Source organism: Onthophagus taurus, unplaced genomic scaffold (assembly GCF_036711975.1).
Source record: "Onthophagus taurus isolate NC unplaced genomic scaffold, IU_Otau_3.0 ScKx7SY_14, whole genome shotgun sequence".
Classification (NCBI taxonomy): Eukaryota; Metazoa; Arthropoda; class Insecta; order Coleoptera; family Scarabaeidae; genus Onthophagus; species Onthophagus taurus.
The window spans coordinates 1,227,402-1,241,083 of NW_027248939.1; the positions used below are offsets into that span (position 1 = coordinate 1,227,402).

General features: G+C 37.1%; 1 protein-coding gene across 1 annotated transcript; it reads right to left on the reverse strand.

The window, feature by feature from the left end:
* Positions 1–3,513: 3,513 nt before the first annotated feature.
* LOC139432308 (uncharacterized) lies at positions 3,514–7,777 on the reverse strand. Its single transcript, XM_071200801.1, has 2 exons — positions 6,788–7,777; positions 3,514–6,728 (listed from the first exon to the last, which is right to left on the reverse strand). Exons 1-2 carry the CDS (start codon positions 7,344–7,346, stop codon positions 3,514–3,516), a joined length of 3,774 nt encoding a protein of 1,257 aa, XP_071056902.1. The 5' UTR covers positions 7,347–7,777.
* Between the last annotated feature and the right edge of the window lie 5,905 nt (positions 7,778–13,682).

Sequence of the window (13,682 nt, forward strand, 5' to 3'; positions counted from 1 at the left end):
CTTCATTTCTTGTTAATCTCCCGTTCAAGTATCACCCGTCAACATGGTTGAAGACGTTAAGTTTGTTAGCCAACCTTTAACACTACCAATCTGTAATCTTCATAACGACTTCGCTGCAAATAAATTTAAACGACATAGCGAATTATTTGGTGGGGAATGTAAACGTGGTTTGATAATTGGTTCTTCGGGTGCCGGAAAAACAAACGTAATGTTAACTTTATTGACAGCTCTCAACGGGTTGCGCTTTTTGAATGTATATTTGTGCTCTAATTCACTCTACCAAATCAAATACGAATTTCTACGACAATTACTTAAACCTATCCGCTCTTGCGGCTATTATGAATACTCAGATGTCGGACGATTTCTACCACCGTCAAAGGTGAAAGAATATTCAATTATTATTTTTGATGATATTGCTCCTACAGAGCAACAGATTATCAAGGAATATTTTTCATACGGTCGTCATAGAAACGTTGATACTTTTTTACTCGCTCAAAGTTATAGCGCCATTTCCAAGCAGCTTTTACGTGACAATTGCAACCTTTTAGTTTTATTTAAACAAGATCTCACTAACTTGAAACATATTTACAACGATCATTTGCTAGGGGACATTACGTGGGATGATTTTGTCAGAATTTGTCGAACTTGTTGGGATACACCGCACGGTATATTAGTTATTGATTTAGATTGCGATAAAAATAACGGACGCTATCGGAAAGGTTTCGATGAGTACATTATACTGTAAAACCATTGACTTTACGACTGCATGCTCAGTCTCTGTGCGATCATTACACTATCACGTTGAACTATGAATCGTAATGTTGCACAACAGTTAATAGCTGCGCGAGAAGATGTTAAACATAAAATACGCACTTTGAAAGGAGATATAAAACAGAAGCAGTCCATTGCCGAAGCTCAACTCGCTCCACTGAAAGAACCTCTGACAGATATTTCCAAAAAATTACAAACTGTCAATTTATTAGCGCTCGACAATAAATTCGGGATAAAACGTGATTTATTTACCCCGAAAAAGGAGCAGTCACCAGATATCTCAGCCTTACTGGCTGACTTGCAGAAACCTTCTAAAGGACTTAAACTGGAAACTCCTAGAGTGAAACCTAAACGTAGAGTTACGTCAACACCCATTAAACCGGGAGCTAGCATGGATGTTTCACCGGAACTCGCACGGAGTCCGCAATTTCTCAGCGACGAAGAGGTGTTCGAGGGTCGAGATACTACACCTGAGTTTTCTGTTCGTGAGTCAGACACATCTTTAGATGTCTACGAGCGGGACGCTAGGGAGCAGTTGGCGCGCATGAAAGAGAATATGGAGGGAATGATGGAACAGACAGTTATTAGAGAAGCTTTAGGGCAGCTGGACCCCTTACCACGTACCTATGTTACGGGTTTAACAGTAGATGTAAATAACGAGTTCGATCAAACTTACGGTGTTCGTGCACTTACCGATGGATTGTATATCGCAAATCAACCAATAACGTTTGACGGGAAAAACATTTTGGTGGGTGAATTTACTTATACAGGAACACCGGGGTTATACGAGTTGTTATTCAAAAATAAACCGGGTAAATTTACTTTACCAGATGCGAGAAATTACAAAGATATCTTACAACGTTCGAATGTACATAAAAGAGATTATGACGCTTCAAAAAGTATCATAACTGATGATGAAAATGAAAAGTTTGTGAACATAATCAAACCAATTTCCTTGGGTCAAAGACCAAATGTGTACTGGGCTCGATATTGGCCAAAACCTAAAACTGGATCAGGTCACTTAAATAAGTTGTTAGTACCTGCTGCAATTAAAGAGTACGAATACTGGGACGACGTGAACGAATTAGTTGATCGGTTGCGTTTACTACTTGCTTCCGAAGCAGCAGGTCATACTGCTCATCATAACGAAATTATATCCCTCATAGAGGAATTACGGGAAGCGCAAGTCATTCGTTAAGGGTATATAAACTTTTTTCTGTTTCTGTGACGCTTCAGAAGCCAATATGCCTTTAAACCGTTTTGGTGAACATGGTTCTACATCTATCGATAAATTTGGTAAGCATGTTCACCACCATGTTATACAGAACCACATAGCAAGATCCGAAGTTCTACAACCTTCATCAACATTTATTTTAACTTTACGTGGTGATGGAGATGTTGATCCAAAAACAAAACTTTATAAAATCACAAACAAAAGTGGAATTACGGATTACATCAATTCTTTCTACGAAGGTATGATAAAAGATGTTGTAAAGTCCGCTCATGTTCAGTTACTTGTTAACGATATCGTTATTAAGTCGCTCCAGGGAGTTCAACTCAAACGCGGAGATACCATTAAGTGTAAAAATAATGCACCGATAGGAGGACTACCTTTTCTTGTAGAGTTGTTGATTGAAGGGGTTGTAGAGTAATGGTTAGTGTTAAGCGAGATCTCGTTAACGAACTACATGCACCTGCGAGACGACATTATCGGCGACGCCGCGTTCTGCTTCACGGACTATTGGATCTTTATCAAGCTGATTTGGTTGAAATGATCCCATATGCGTCGGTCAATAAAGGTTACAAGTATATACTGACTGTTATCAACGCTTTTTCAAAATACGCATGGGCCTTACCACTCAAAACCAAAACTGGGAAAGAGGTTACTCAAGCTATGAAGGACATTTTGCATAGTAAAAAGAATATTACTCCGAGCAACTTACAAACCGATAATGGGAAAGAGTTTTACAATAGCGATTTTCAAAAATTAATGGAACAACTTAACATTAATCATTACAGCACCTATTCCACTTTAAAAAGCTCGATTATCGAACGGTTTAATAGAACCCTAAAAAATAAAATGTGGAAAGAATTTAGTATGCAAGGAAATTATCGCTGGTTAGACTTACTACCCAAATTACTAAAATCTTACAACAACACAATACATCGCACCATTCACATGAAACCTTCAGCTGTTAATCGACGAAATGAATCTGCTCTGTTAAATACTGTATACAATTCCATTAAAGTTGTCGACCCCAACCACCATAAATTTAATGTGGGGGAACACGTGCGAATTAGCAAGTACAGACACGCTTTTGCTAAAGGTTACCAACCAACTTGGTCCAATGAAATTTTCACCATAGCGACAGTTCAAAATACTAATCCCAGGACTTACCTTATTAAAGATGGTAGAGGAGAACCCATTCTTGGAGCATTTTACGACGAAGAATTACAACGTGTGAAACACCCGGATGTATTTTTAATTGAAAAAGTTCTTCGTCGAAAAGGAAATAAAGTCCGAGTGAAATGGTTGGGAATGGATAGCTCTCATAATTCTTGGATTGCAAAAAAGGATGTATTATAATTTTTACACTAAGAAAATAAAAAACTTTTTTTTTTAATTTCGTTGATTTTATTTCAAGTAACCTTTTTAACAACCTACTTTCTACTTTATATACAAGTTTTGTGATACAAGCAAGTATTTTTTTTTTTTTTACAAATTAACTGATCGCAATTTAACTAGCCATACATGTTTACGTTTAACAACTCCAATAAGTTGTCCAAAAGATCTTCCCTGCGTAGATCTTCAATAAGATAGTTTCCCCAAGCTAACGTATGACATCCATCCTCCATCACGTAACGTTTATCGTCATGTGCAGAGAGCGCCACTTTATTCTTTAGTTCTGTATACATCGTGTGATAGGAGGAGCGAAAGACATACATCTTTTTTCGCACAGAACCTCCATCTTCGATAATCCGTTTATATTCTGAAACACTTAAGTTTTTATCGATAACATACTTTTTCACACCCTTGGCACGCTTGACAACTCCTTCCAAAGTGTTAATACAATAAGCTTTAGCTCCTGTACCATAAAACGATGTTAATATCGTATTTGGGTACTCATCTTTCATTTTTCCAACTATCGGCGGCCCTGGAGGAATATTATGTCTGTTGTTTAACTTGTAATTAGAGGTATCGAACATCTCTATATTTTCTTTGATATCCTGGTATACATTCTCAGTAAATATTTCGAGAATTAACGAATCCGTATCTGTATATAACAATAATACGTTTTCACCATATTTCTCTTTTAAAAAATTATAAAAAAAGTTATAAATGACCGCTTTCGACAATTCCAGTACGCTAAACCCTACATACAGAGGTTTGTTATATTTGACCTCCACCTTCTGCATTTCAATGGCTGCCAAATTATGGCAGAAAATTTTCGATGACTTGAAAGTCGGCTTTGCGATAAGAGCTTCTGCACCGGGTCTCCTGTAACGATTCTCCCAATGTGACACTAATCGTATATCGACTCTATTTTCAACATTTTCCATCGTTTTCCCATACACGATATTATTCATTTGTTTATAATGATTTTTCCCAAATTCATTCGTAGCATTCATTCGTTTCTCAGAGTTAAAATCGATATATGGTTTCATCCACGGCGATTGTTGAAATTGCAATGCACGGTGTATTTTGGTTAGCTTAAGACCTTTTTTCACACATTCACGTAGGTTTACATAGTGAATTATGTATTTCGATTTATTTTGTAAGTTCGCAATCAACTTAGGATGCTTCGATCCGGGAGCGATTATGTTTTCGGGACAAAACGGTAGATCATCATGCTGGTTGTGTAACCTTTCGGGATACTCCAAATCCACTTCAAAGACATAACCAAGGTGTTCATCATCTAAACACTCCACATCTATATCTGCTATTTCTTGGTTCGACAACCATCGAAAACCGCCTGTTGGTAATTTACAACTCATTGCATACCCATACAAATTGGTAGCGTCCAAGTATAGAATATATGATGATGGTTTTTCCGGGTTAAAATCGTCAAGGAACTTGTTGTTTGCTATTGCAGATCGTTTTACACACATACAGAGACCGCCTCTAATTCCTTTCTTAAAAAAGTGTAACATGTCAATGTCTGATAACAATTCTAATTTTACACCTGTCATTTTTAACAGAGCATCCCACCCAAACCCGGGCGCAGTATAATAATGGCAAGGATCCAGATTGTAATTCTCCAAAGATATTGTCCTGAAATTTTCAAAGACGTCAGTCAACATTAACACATCTGACGTCAAATACAGGTCACTGTATTCTCCCAACGTTGTACACTTAAATTTATTCCATACAGTCTGTGCTCTAGAGTATTGTTCCTTTGAAATATTACTTGAACTCAATATGTCGTAAAACTGTGTATGATCAGGCAATTTACTATACTCCAACTTTTCAAACGAATCTACGAACGAATATGGAAATACACCTTTCTGGCGCATCAATCTAAATTCTTCAGAGTCTTTGAATTTTTTTTTCACTTCCACACAATCCTTATCATCCAAATATGAAACCAACTTTTCCAAAGAACTCGCCATAAATCTAAACGAGTCGACGAATCTTATTTTCATAAACACTTTGCGTTTCTTTCCCTTGTTATCGGTTGTTTCTCCGACAACTATTTTTTTGGAAAAAGAAATATATTTTTCTTTGTTTTGTGCTATCACCTCTACTTCCTCCTTGTTTAGGGCAATACTTTTCACAAACATGTGGGCATCGTAATTCGACAGGTTGTGGAAAAACACAGGGATAAACATCGGTAATTTATAATTTATATTGCAGACGGAATGCGCAGGACCCCTATACAATCCTGTCAAGTGATCGTGATCACACACTTTCTCTTCTTTGTTTATTGGTTTATCACAAATGTGACATACGGAACTCAGTTCATGTACAAATTGGTCCAGACAGCTTAGCGGTATCATATCCTTTGTTTGCCTCAAATGTTGTTTATAGATCTCTATTACATCCTTCTCCAATCTTATAATAAATTCCAGAGCAGCGTTTCGCCCTCGGTATATTCGGAATTTCGATAAGTTATCATCGTAAGCACACTTAATGTAGTACGCAAACGCGTATGGTTCGTGTTCAAAACATCGGGCCGTATATGGTTTATTATCATCGTAAACTTTTCCTTCTTCGGGCGTTAAGGGTTTCAGAATCGCCTCGAAATCGGCGTACACCACAAACGGAACTTTCATTTTTTTTTCAAATCCTTCAAATTGTAAAACATTTTCCTTTTCTAGATGTCCGAACTTATTCACTTTTATTTGTTCGCTTGGTACTGTTGCTTTCACTTTTTTACAGTCATCCATCTGATGTCGTACCAACTTGTCTTCAGTTGAAAAGTATTGCAAACAACCCTCACAAATATATCTTTGATGTTCATGAGTCGATGATTGTGTATTTATCAGTCGAGATAAGTTTTTTATCCAACAATAGTGGTTATTCCCGAAATTGTCGCTGACTACTAATAAGTTTACATGACGCTCCCGTTTCTGTTTACATATACATACAGTTACAATATCATCTACCATTTTCTCTCCATTATACCAAGAATTTATACCATAGACGTTAATTGAAATGTTATTTTCTTCCTCAAATTTTGGTATGTCTCTGATGGGTACTGGGAATGTTACGCAGTCAAACTTTAATTCTGTTTCCCTATAATCTGGGTATGATGATATTCTTTGCGGTAAACCTGTGGGTTGGTACAGCGCGGATATCAGTGCCCAAGCAAAGCACTTATTATCGTTATTTTGCACGTTTATTACCGCTCTCTTCCCTTTTATGGATGTCGGTAAGTCGATGTAGCTCGATGCTCTTGTAGGATTAAACTTGTTACAGTTCACCTCAAGATATAATATTTCCAACAAGGTCCAACCTGCAGTATTAACGCCTTTAGTTTCGCATTTTACTACTTTTCTATTCTTATACTCTTACCTGAGTCCCGTTCTTGGAATTCCGACATTTTCACCATAATCTCGTCCATAAAGTCCTCGTATGTTTGGTACAAGTCTACGGCTACTGTTATAATTTTATTTTTTGTGTTGAATGATTTGATTTCCACTTCTTCCTTCGTATTTATGAAATACAATCCAAAAATTTCCGTATTCACTTTTAAACTACCATTTACATTCCTCACGGACTGTATCAAACTGATAACTTTTTCTCTAATTCGGTTACTGAATTCCTTCATGTCTACGTACTTCCGTTCATGATCGCTCACTCTAAAACTACATATTTTATCTCCAAATATCGAATCTATTTTTTCTACACCATCATCTATTATTACGAAGGCTTTCTGTTTATGTTTGTTGCTGCGCAGATGTGAGGAATAACATTGTCTGGTTACGTGTTCATCACATATTTCACACACTATAACATCTCCTTGTTGATCCTCTTCCACCTTTCGACGTTTCCCAATACATGCTGTGCGTTGATGTCTCACAAGATTATCTGGTCTAGTAAACTCTTTGTAACACACGTCGCAGGTCAACATGTTCACAACACTCTTACTTCAATACTGTTGAACACGATTTTCTATCTGCTATTTAAAGCATACCTCCTCCGAAGTGGGGTTTTCAATGAACTCACGTCGTGTAACCTTCATTTCAGGTCACGTACAAGGTCAATGTCATGGTCACAATTAAGGTTGACTTCAAGGTCTCCGTTGAGGTCAAAGTAAAGGTCATTGTTCAGGTCAAGGTTACTGATCAAGGTCATGGTCACTAAACGTGATCTTGACCTGAGGTGAGCTCAAAGTAAAGGTCATTGTTTAGGTCAAGGTTACTGGTCAACGACCCCCTTTGCAATAGCCGATTCTGGAACCTCCTCCCAGAACCTCAGGGCAAGGTCAAGGTCATGGTCACTCAACGTGACCTTGGCCTTGGCCTTGACCTGAGGTTCTGAGAGGAGGTTCTAGAATCGGCTTTTATCTACTACTCTTTTGGTTCCGATAATTCTGTTGACCATCTTTGTGATATTCAGACGCCAAATGACATCTTTGAGCATGTTGGAGATAAAAAACAAAATGTGCCCAAAACGTTATATTATGTCGTTATACGCCGTTCTGAGACATGTTTGAACTTTCTATCACTTTTGGTTCCGATAATTCTGTTGACCATATTTGTGATATTCAGGCGCCAAATGACATGTTGGAGCATGTTGGAGATAAAAAACAAAATGTGCCCAAAACGTGATATTATGACGTTATACGCCGTTCTGAGACATGTTTGAACTTTCTATCACTTTTGGTTCCGATAATTGTGTTGACCATATTGGTGATATTCAGACGCCAAATGACATCTTTGAGCATGTTGGAGATAAAAAACAAAATGTGCCCAAAACGTTATATTATGACGTTTTACGCCGTTCTGAGACATGCTAGAACTTTCTATCACTTTTGGTTCCTATAATTCTGTTGACCATATTTGTGATATTCAGACGCCAAATGACATCTTTGAGCATGTTGGAGATAAAAAACAAAATGTGCCCAAAACGTGATATTATGACGTTATACGCCGTTCTGAGACATGTTTGAACTTTCCATCACTTTTTGTTCCGATAATTCTGTTGACCATATTTGTGATATTCAGGCGCCAAATGACATGTTGGAGCATGTTGGAGATAAAAAACAAAATGTGCCCAAAACGTGATATTATGACGTTATACGCCGTTCTGAGACATGTTTGAACTCTCTATCACTTTTGGTTCCGATAATTCTGTTGACCATATTTGTGATATTCAGACGCCAAATGACATCTTTGAGCATGTTGGAGATAAAAAACAAAATGTGCCCAAAACGTTATATTATGACGTTATACGCCGTTCTGAGACATGTTTGAACATTCTATCACCTTTGCTTCCGATAATTCTGTTGACCATATTTGTGATATTCAGGCGCCAAATGACATGTTGGAGCATGTTGGAGATAAAAAACAAAATGTGCCCAAAACGTGATATTATGACGTTATACGCCGTTCTGAGACATGTTTGAACTTTCTATCACTTTTGGTTCCGATAATTCTGTTGACCATATTTGTGATATTCAGGCGCCAAATGACATGTTGGAGCATGTTGGAGATAAAAAACAAAATGTGCCCAAAACGTTATATTATGACGTTATACGCCGTTCTGAGACATGTTTGAACTTTCTATCACTTTTGGTTCCGATAATTCTGTTGACCATATTTGTGATATTCAGGCGCCAAATGACATGTTGGAGCATGTTGGAGATAAAAAACAAAATGTGCCCAAAACGTGATATTATGACGTTATACGCCGTTCTGAGACATATTTGAAATTTCTATCACTTTTGGTTCCGATAATTCTGTTGACCGTATTTGTGTTATTCAGACGCCAAATGACATCTTTGAGCGTGTTGGAGATAAAAAACAAAATGTGCCCAAAACGTTATATTATGACGTTATACGCCGTTCTGAGACATGTTTGAACTTTCTATCACTTTTGGTTCCGATAATTCTGTTGACCATATTTGTGATATTCAGACGCCAAATGACATCTTTGAGCATGTTGGAGATAAAAAACAAAATGTGCCCAAAACGTTATATTATGACGTTATACGCCGTTCTGAGACATGTTTGAACTTTCTATCACTTTTGGTTCCGATAATTCTGTTGACCATATTTGTGATATTCAGGCGCCAAATGACATGTTGGAGCATGTTGGAGATAAAAAACAAAATGTGCCCAAAACGTTATATTATGACGTTATACGCCGTTCTGAGACATGTCTGAACTTTCTATCACTTTTGGTTCCGATAATTCTGTTGACCATATTTGTGATATTCAGACGCCAAATGACATCTTTGAGCATGTTGGAGATAAAAAACAAAATGTGCCCAAAACGTGATATTATGACGTTATACGCCGTTCTGAGACATGTTTGAACTTTCTATCACTTTTGGTTCCGATAATTCTGTTGACCATATTTGTGATATTCAGACGCCAAATGACATCTTTGAGCATGTTGGAGATAAAAAACAAAATGTGCCCAAAACGTGATATTATGACGTTATACGCCGTTCTGAGACATGTTTGAACTTTCTATCACCTTTGGTTCCGATAATTCAGTTGACCATATCTGTGATATTCAGACGCCAAATGACATCTTTGAGCATGTTGGAGATAAAAAACAAAATGTGCCCAAAACGTGATATTATGACGTTATACGCCGTTCTGAGACATGCTTGAACTTTCTATCACTTTTGGTTTCGATAATTCTGTTGACCGTATTTGTGTTATTGAGACGCCAAATGACATCTTTGAGCATGTTGGAGATAAAAAACAAAATGTGCCCAAAACGTGATATTATGACGTTATACGCCGTTCTGAGACATGTTTGAACTTACTATCACTTTTGGTTCCGATAATTCTGTTGACCATATTTGTGATATTCAGACGCCAAATGACATCTTTGAGCATGTTGGAGATAAAAAACAAGATGAGCCCAAAACGTGATATTATGACGTTATACGCCGTTCTGAAACATGTTTGAACTTTCTATCACTTTTGGTTCCGATAATTCTGTTGACCATATTTGTGATATTCAGACGCCAAATGACATCTTTGAGCATGTTGGAGATAAAAAACAAAATGTGCCCAAAACGTTATATTATGACGTTATACGCCGTTCTGAGACATGTTTGAACTTTCTATCACTTTTGGTTCCGATAATTCTGTTGACCATATTTGTGATATTCAGGCGCCAAATGACATGTTGGAGCATGTTGGAGATAAAAAACAAAATGTGCCCAAAACGTGATATTATGACGTTATACGCCGTTCTGAGACATGTTTGAACTTTCTATCACTTTTGGTTCCGATAATTGTGTTGACCATATTGGTGATATTCAGACGCCAAATGACATCTTTGAGCATGGTGGAGATAAAAAACAAAATGTGCCCAAAACGTGATATTATGACGTTATACGCCGTTCTGAGACATGTTTGAACTTTCTATCACTTTTGGTTCCGATAATTCTGTTGACCATATTTGTGATATTCAGGCGCCAAATGACATGTTGGAGCATGATGGAGATAAAAAACAAATTGTGCCCAAAACGTTATATTATGACGTTATACGCCGTTCTGAGACATGTTTGAACTTTCTATCACTTTTGGTTCCGATAATTCTGTTCACCATATTTGTGATATTCAGACGCCAAATGACATCTTTGAGCATGTTGGAGATAAAAAACAAAATGTGCCCAAAACGTGATATTATGACGTTATACGCCGTTCTGAGACATGTTTGAACTTTCTATCACTTTTGGTTCCGATAATTCTGTTGACCATATTTGTGATATTCAGGCGCCAAATGACATGTTGGAGCATGTTGGAGATAAAAAACAAAATGTGCCCAAAACGTTATATTATGACGTTATACGCCGTTCTGAGACATGTTTGAACTTTCTATCACTTTTGGTTCCGATAATTCTGTTGACCATCTTTGTGATATTCAGACGCCAAATGACATCTTTGAGCATGTTGGAGATAAAAAACAAAATGTGCCCAAAACGTTATATTATGTCGTTATACGCCGTTCTGAGACATGTTTGAACTTTCTATCACTTTTGGTTCCGATAATTCTGTTGACCATATTTGTGATATTCAGGCGCCAAATGACATGTTGGAGCATGTTGGAGATAAAAAACAAAATGTGCCCAAAACGTGATATTATGACGTTATACGCCGTTCTGAGACATGTTTGAACTTTCTATCACTTTTGGTTCCGATAATTCAGTTGACCATATTTGTGATATTCAGACGCCAAATGACATCTTTGAGCATGTTGGAGATAAAAAACAAAATGTGCCCAAAACGTGATATTATGTCGTTATACGCCGTTCTGAGACATGTTTGAACTTTCTATCACTTTTGGTTCCGATAATTCTGTTGACCATATTTGTGATATTCAGGCGCCAAATGACATGTTGGAGCATGTTGGAGATAAAAAACAAAATGTGCCCAAAACGTGATATTATGACGTTATACGCCGTTCTGAGACATGTTTGAACTTTCTATCACTTTTGGTTCCGATAATTGTGTTGACCATATTGGTGATATTCAGACGCCAAATGACATCTTTGAGCATGTTGGAGATAAAAAACAAAATGTGCCCAAAACGTTATATTATGACGTTTTACGCCGTTCTGAGACATGCTAGAACTTTCTATCACTTTTGGTTCCTATAATTCTGTTGACCATATTTGTGATATTCAGACGCCAAATGACATCTTTGAGCATGTTGGAGATAAAAAACAAAATGTGCCCAAAACGTGATATTATGACGTTATACGCCGTTCTGAGACATGTTTGAACATTCTATCACTTTTGGTTCCGATAATTCTGTTGACCATATTTGTGATATTCAGGCGCCAAATGACATGTTGGAGCATGTTGGAGATAAAAAACAAAATGTGCCCAAAACGTGATATTATGACGTTATACGCCGTTCTGAGACATGTTTGAACTTTCTATCACTTTTGGTTCCGATAATTCTGTTGGCCGTATTTGTGTTATTCAGACGCCAAATGACATCTTTGAGCATGTTGGAGATAAAAAACAAAATGTGCCCAAAACGTTATATTATGACGTTTTACGCCGTTCTGAGACATGCTAGAACTTTCTATCACTTTTGGTTCCGATAATTCTGTTGACCATATTTGTGATATTCAGACGCCAAATGACATCTTTGAGCATGTTGGAGATAAAAAACAAAATGTGCCCAAAACGTGATATTATGACGTTATACGCCGTTCTGGGACATGTTTGAACTTTCTATCACTTTTGGTTCCGATAATTCTTTTGACCATATTTGTGATATTCAGACGCCAAATGACATCTTTGAGCATGTTGGAGATAAAAAACAAAATGTGCTCAAAACGTGATATTATGACGTTATACGCCGTTCTGAGACATGTTTGAACTTTCTATCACTTTTGGTTCCGATAATTCTGTTGACCATATTTGTGATATTCAGGCGCCAAATGACATGTTGGAGCATGTTGGAGATAAAAAACAAAATGTTCCCAAAACGTTATATTATGACGTTATACGCCGTTCTGAGACATGTTTGAACTTTCTATCACTTTTGGTTCCGATAATTCTGTTGACCATATTTGTGATATTCAGACGCCAAATGACATCTTTGAGCATGTTGGAGATAAAAAACAAAATGTGCCCAAAACGTTATATTATGACGTTATACGCCGTTCTGAGACATGTTTGAACTTTCTATCACTTTTGGTTCCGATAATTCTGTTGACCATATTTGTGATATTCAGGCGCCAAATGACATGTTGGAGCATGTTGGAAATAAAAAACAAAATGTGCCCAAAACGTGATATTATGACGTTATACGCCGTTCTGAGACATGTTTGAACTTTCTATCACTTTTGGTTCCGATAATTCTGTTCACCATATTTGTGATATTCAGACGCCAAATGACATCTTTGAGCATGTTGGAGATAAAAAACAAAATGTGCCCAAAACGTGATATTATGACGTTATACGCCGTTCTGAGACATGTTTGAACTTTCTATCACTTTTGGTTCCGATAATTCTGTTGACCATATTTGTGATATTCAGGCGCCAAATGACATGTTGGAGCATGTTGGAGATAAAAAACAAAATGTGCCCAAAACGTTATATTATGACGTTATACGCCGTTCTGAGACATGTTTGAACTTTCTATCACTTTTGGTTCCGATAATTCTGTTGACCATATTTGTGATATTCAGACGCCAAATGACATCTTTGAGCATGTTGGAGATAAAAAACAAAATGTGCCCAAAACGTGATATTATGTCGTT